General features: G+C 37.3%; 1 protein-coding gene across 1 annotated transcript in view; it reads left to right on the plus strand.

The window, feature by feature from the left end:
* The first annotated feature begins 2,745 nt into the window (after window positions 1–2,745).
* Window positions 2,746–4,169, plus strand: part of LOC135205428 (alpha-amylase 1-like) — a 13,302-nt gene continuing 11,878 nt past the window's right edge. Inside the window, exons 1-2 of the mRNA XM_064236001.1 lie at window positions 2,746–2,812; window positions 3,969–4,051. Of these exons, the coding sequence (XP_064092071.1) occupies window positions 2,761–2,812; window positions 3,969–4,051 (135 nt within the window). The 5' untranslated portion in view covers window positions 2,746–2,760. The remainder of the gene's footprint in view (window positions 2,813–3,968; window positions 4,052–4,169) is intronic.

Below are 4,169 nucleotides of genomic sequence, written 5' to 3' on the forward strand. Positions count from 1 at the left end.
TTGTAAATGAATAGAAATATCTGGAAGAATGGTACACAGGAAATAGTTCAAAGGAGGCGGGGGTCAAGAGAGGAAATCATGAGGTAGAGTACAAGTAAATTTCAAGAATTGCTCTAGACAGCAACAAATGCCGAACTCAGCAGCCTCTATTCCTTTTCTACTGATGGGGAACATTATGGGGTCAAAAAAGATTGAGAAATATTAGTAGTATTACATTTTCTTCTGCATATTTAGCTCACTTTGATACTGTCAAATGAGTCTGGAACATATGCCGCGTCATGTCTTACATTCTCAGTTATTTCATTGAACGGTTCCTCTTTCTGCTGCTAGAAACCTTGTCACTGCCTTGCCATTCTCCTTCAGCTTTACCATATTCCATCCATTCCACCTTATTGTTTTTGGTGTTTCTTTGGTACAGACTTTAAAGTACAGTTTATGAAAGCATTTATACGCTGCTCTTAGCCGTATGCATGTTGGAGCAACTAAGACAGTATAATCAACTACTTTAGGATTAGCAGATAGCCTTTCCTCACCATCCACCAAGCTGCAATCTGCATATTTTCTCATTTATTTTCATTTATTTTTCATTTATTTTTTTATTTCCCACACGCCTCCATTGTCTTCTTACGAAGTCGGAGCAACTTTTCACCCTGAATGCTCTGGAAATAAGTGCCTGGGTCAGTATTAGCATCCGGTGAACAACAGAAAGGTTAAGGTCAAAAGATGACAGATTTCTCAGGTAGCCCGTATTAGAGTCATAGTTCCCAGAACACGTAATTATTTTGCATTTATTAATAGGAATATGTAAAGTTTTTTAACTCTTGAACGTACAAGGTAACTCAGCATCAAGATGTGTTGTATTGTTCATAGCAATGGAGTACATTACAAATGAAATGCAGGGCTGGCTGCTCCCAGGTCGGAATTCACATCTTTCGAGTGACGTGGTAAACTGTAAGGGAGCCATATGCAATTAGACTATCTCCCGGCAAATTAGTGTATCGTGCGTCTCAAGTTAACCCTGGAATTTGAGTCATGTGCATTCGCACTTTTAGATTTTCAAATATAATTCCCCTTTTTATAAAAGCGAACTTAATGTCCCCTCCTCTCAATTCGCCCTTTTCATTGGGGACCTGGATCCATCTTCATACTATCATACTATAATGAGCGTAATGTCTGTCTGTCTGTCATTCAATCACGGCCAAACGGCTGGTCAGATGGGCATGAAACTTGGCAGGGTTATGGTGGGGACCCCTAAAATGGTTTGTAATGGGGTTTCATTCAACCTACCCCCCTCCTTTGTAGGGGGTGGGGGTGAGAAGGGATTCCCTGAAACGGAGCTGTTTCTGGCCGTGAAACGAGGCTGGTTATTTCCGTAGACTTAGTTACTTTACGATTTTTCATACATGATTTCTGTACAACTTCCCGGAGAAAGTCGCGAATATTTCAGCTCGGACACAATAGAAGGTGAAAATTATCATCAATATACACAAGATTTTTTGAATAACTTAAATCCATCGGGACTGCCAGTGCCCAAAATAACATTGAAGAAGTACTGCCTGGTAATGTTGCTTCGGAATTTCGATCCTGCCAATGGACATTGCAACGGAACGAGGTACACCGTTATGGAGCTAAACTCACACGTCATCAAAGCAGTGATAGCAACGGGCCCTCACACCGGCAATCGTCTGTTCATACCCCGGATTCCTCTGATGCCTTCGGACAACCAGTTTCCGTTCCAGTTACGGCGCAGGCAGTTTCCCATCAACCTGGCCTTCTCATTCACTGCAAACAAGTCGCAGGGCCAGACTTTGGATCGTGTTGGTGTGTTTCTGCCGTCACCCATGTTCACGCATGGCCAACTGTATGTGGCGATGAGCAGAGCAACTGACTCAGCCAACTTGAAATTAAGTTGTGGACAAACTGATAATATTGTGTACAAAAAGGTTCTGTAGTAGGTATGTATAAAAATCGCCCTTATTTTAATATTGCTGAACAAATAGTACATATAAATTTTTCATTTCTGCACCCGTATTTTATCACCCATCGTAGATGGGTAAGTTTGCTAGTACCTATAAATCTATGAAGGTTTGGGGGTTTAATTGAACTGGCAACGTTTGTCAGTAATAGATAATGAGTTCTGAACACCGTCTCCTTAGTGCGTTAGCAATTTCATTCCCTTGTGACTTGCTACCAATAATTAAATTAACATGCGCATCTAGTCGTGATGATGACGCAAAGTGACTACCAATGAAGGAAGCAGACTTCATTTTCTACAGGGCCGTTTATGTATTTTATCAAATTCGAATTCTCGTTCACTCGCCTCATGGTCCAAGTGTTAACCCAACCACTTTCTCTCCTAGATGAGCCAGTTTGCCCGGATTTAGTTTGCATAATATAAGCAAGCATAAGAGCACATAACGGTAAACACTACTTCTTATACAGTCATGAGAATAATGCTACGCGTATATTTTCTGCCGCAGGAATAGTCGCCAGCTGTCAAAATTCTAACCCTTTTCCGTGTGAAATAACAGCTGCAAGCTTCCTTTGAAATACATAACCAGGTACGGGGGAAATTGTTCTTGGCACAAGGTTTTACTGATATTGCTTTTTTTTCTTTTTTTTTTTTTTGCTGTCTTCTATTTTAGTCAGTGACTTTGAAAAGGTCGAAAGAAGTAATTACAGTGCTTGAAACATTACTATCTCTATATTTGCAACATTTTCCCAAGGAGCTTACAGTACAAAAGCACCGGTACGTATAAAATGGACCGTCACCCGGAGGTAATGAGCCATTCATTTCTCCACTATACTCGAGGTAACAACATAAATGTTTCCATAGTTCCATAGACAATTAGGTTTACATTGATAGCTCAAAGTATTAGACTTTACTGAACATATGAAATAGCAATGGTACCTGAAGTAACAACAGAAATATAGCTACCTAATATTACTATCTTTCTCTTCATGTATTCCTCTACATAAAGGGCATTTTCTAAGCTCCCAAGTAAAATGTCAAAATAAGTACCAATCTATTAAAACTACGACGGTATATCTATGCCACACAATTTATGTATCTAATACCTTTTTAACTCCCATAAAACAATGAAATTTATTTGTACGTATAAATACAATTTTATCTGCCATTAATTATATATATATATGTGTGTGTGTGTGTGTGTGTGTGTGTGTATATATATATATATATAATTATATATATATATAGTATATATATATATATATCTATATATATATAGAAATTTAGCAAAATGGTAGGATAATTGCAGGGGCCAAAATGTGGTACATTTTGCAATTAATTTTGCCTATTGTGTACAATTTGCAGGCATCAAGCGCTGTAAATTGTACGCAATAGGCAAAATTAATTGCAAAATGTACACATTTGGCAATTATCCACATTTTGCGTAACATATATATATATATATATATATATATATATATATATATATATATATATATAATCATGTAAACATCCAGCAATTCAATTACTGAATGTATTTACCGAGAGGGTTTAGGTTTAGGCTTTTCTTGTTGCTTTCATTAACGAAGAATGGGAATCTCACAGATATATAGAAAATCAAAAGATAATATTCGTTACTGAAATTACTGCAACTTTATAAATACCCGTACACACACACGTATATATATTTAAATACGCACGTATTATATATATATATATAGATATTAATTATATATATATATATATACATATATACATCACATTACAATATATACATATGCATATATATATATATATATATATATATATATATATATATATATATATATGGTTTGAGTGTGTGCGAGTGCATATGTCAACTTGCTAAATTTCACTACTAAGTAACTGAACTTTTATCTGAGGTGAGGCGCTTTGAAGGAAACACTCATTCGCTGTTGAGTATATATAGCTGTGTAGATCTTGCCCGCAATCTGTTGTCAATCTCTCGAAATTTCAGATATGATTCGGTTGGTTGCAGCTTTGTTGGCCCTCGCCGCCTCTTGCCTCGGTCAGTGGGACCCCGGCGTGACGAATGGGCAAGTAAGTACTATCTTCATATCCCATTGTAAATGCTAACTATTTTGGGTTCAGAGTTACGTATGTGTCGTCAATGAGGTTCATACCGTGAATCGCATCATAACTGTGAAGGACGTTTCTT

The sequence above is a fragment of the Macrobrachium nipponense genome, chromosome 11 (assembly GCF_015104395.2).
Source record: "Macrobrachium nipponense isolate FS-2020 chromosome 11, ASM1510439v2, whole genome shotgun sequence".
NCBI lineage: Eukaryota > Metazoa > Arthropoda > Malacostraca > Decapoda > Palaemonidae > Macrobrachium > Macrobrachium nipponense.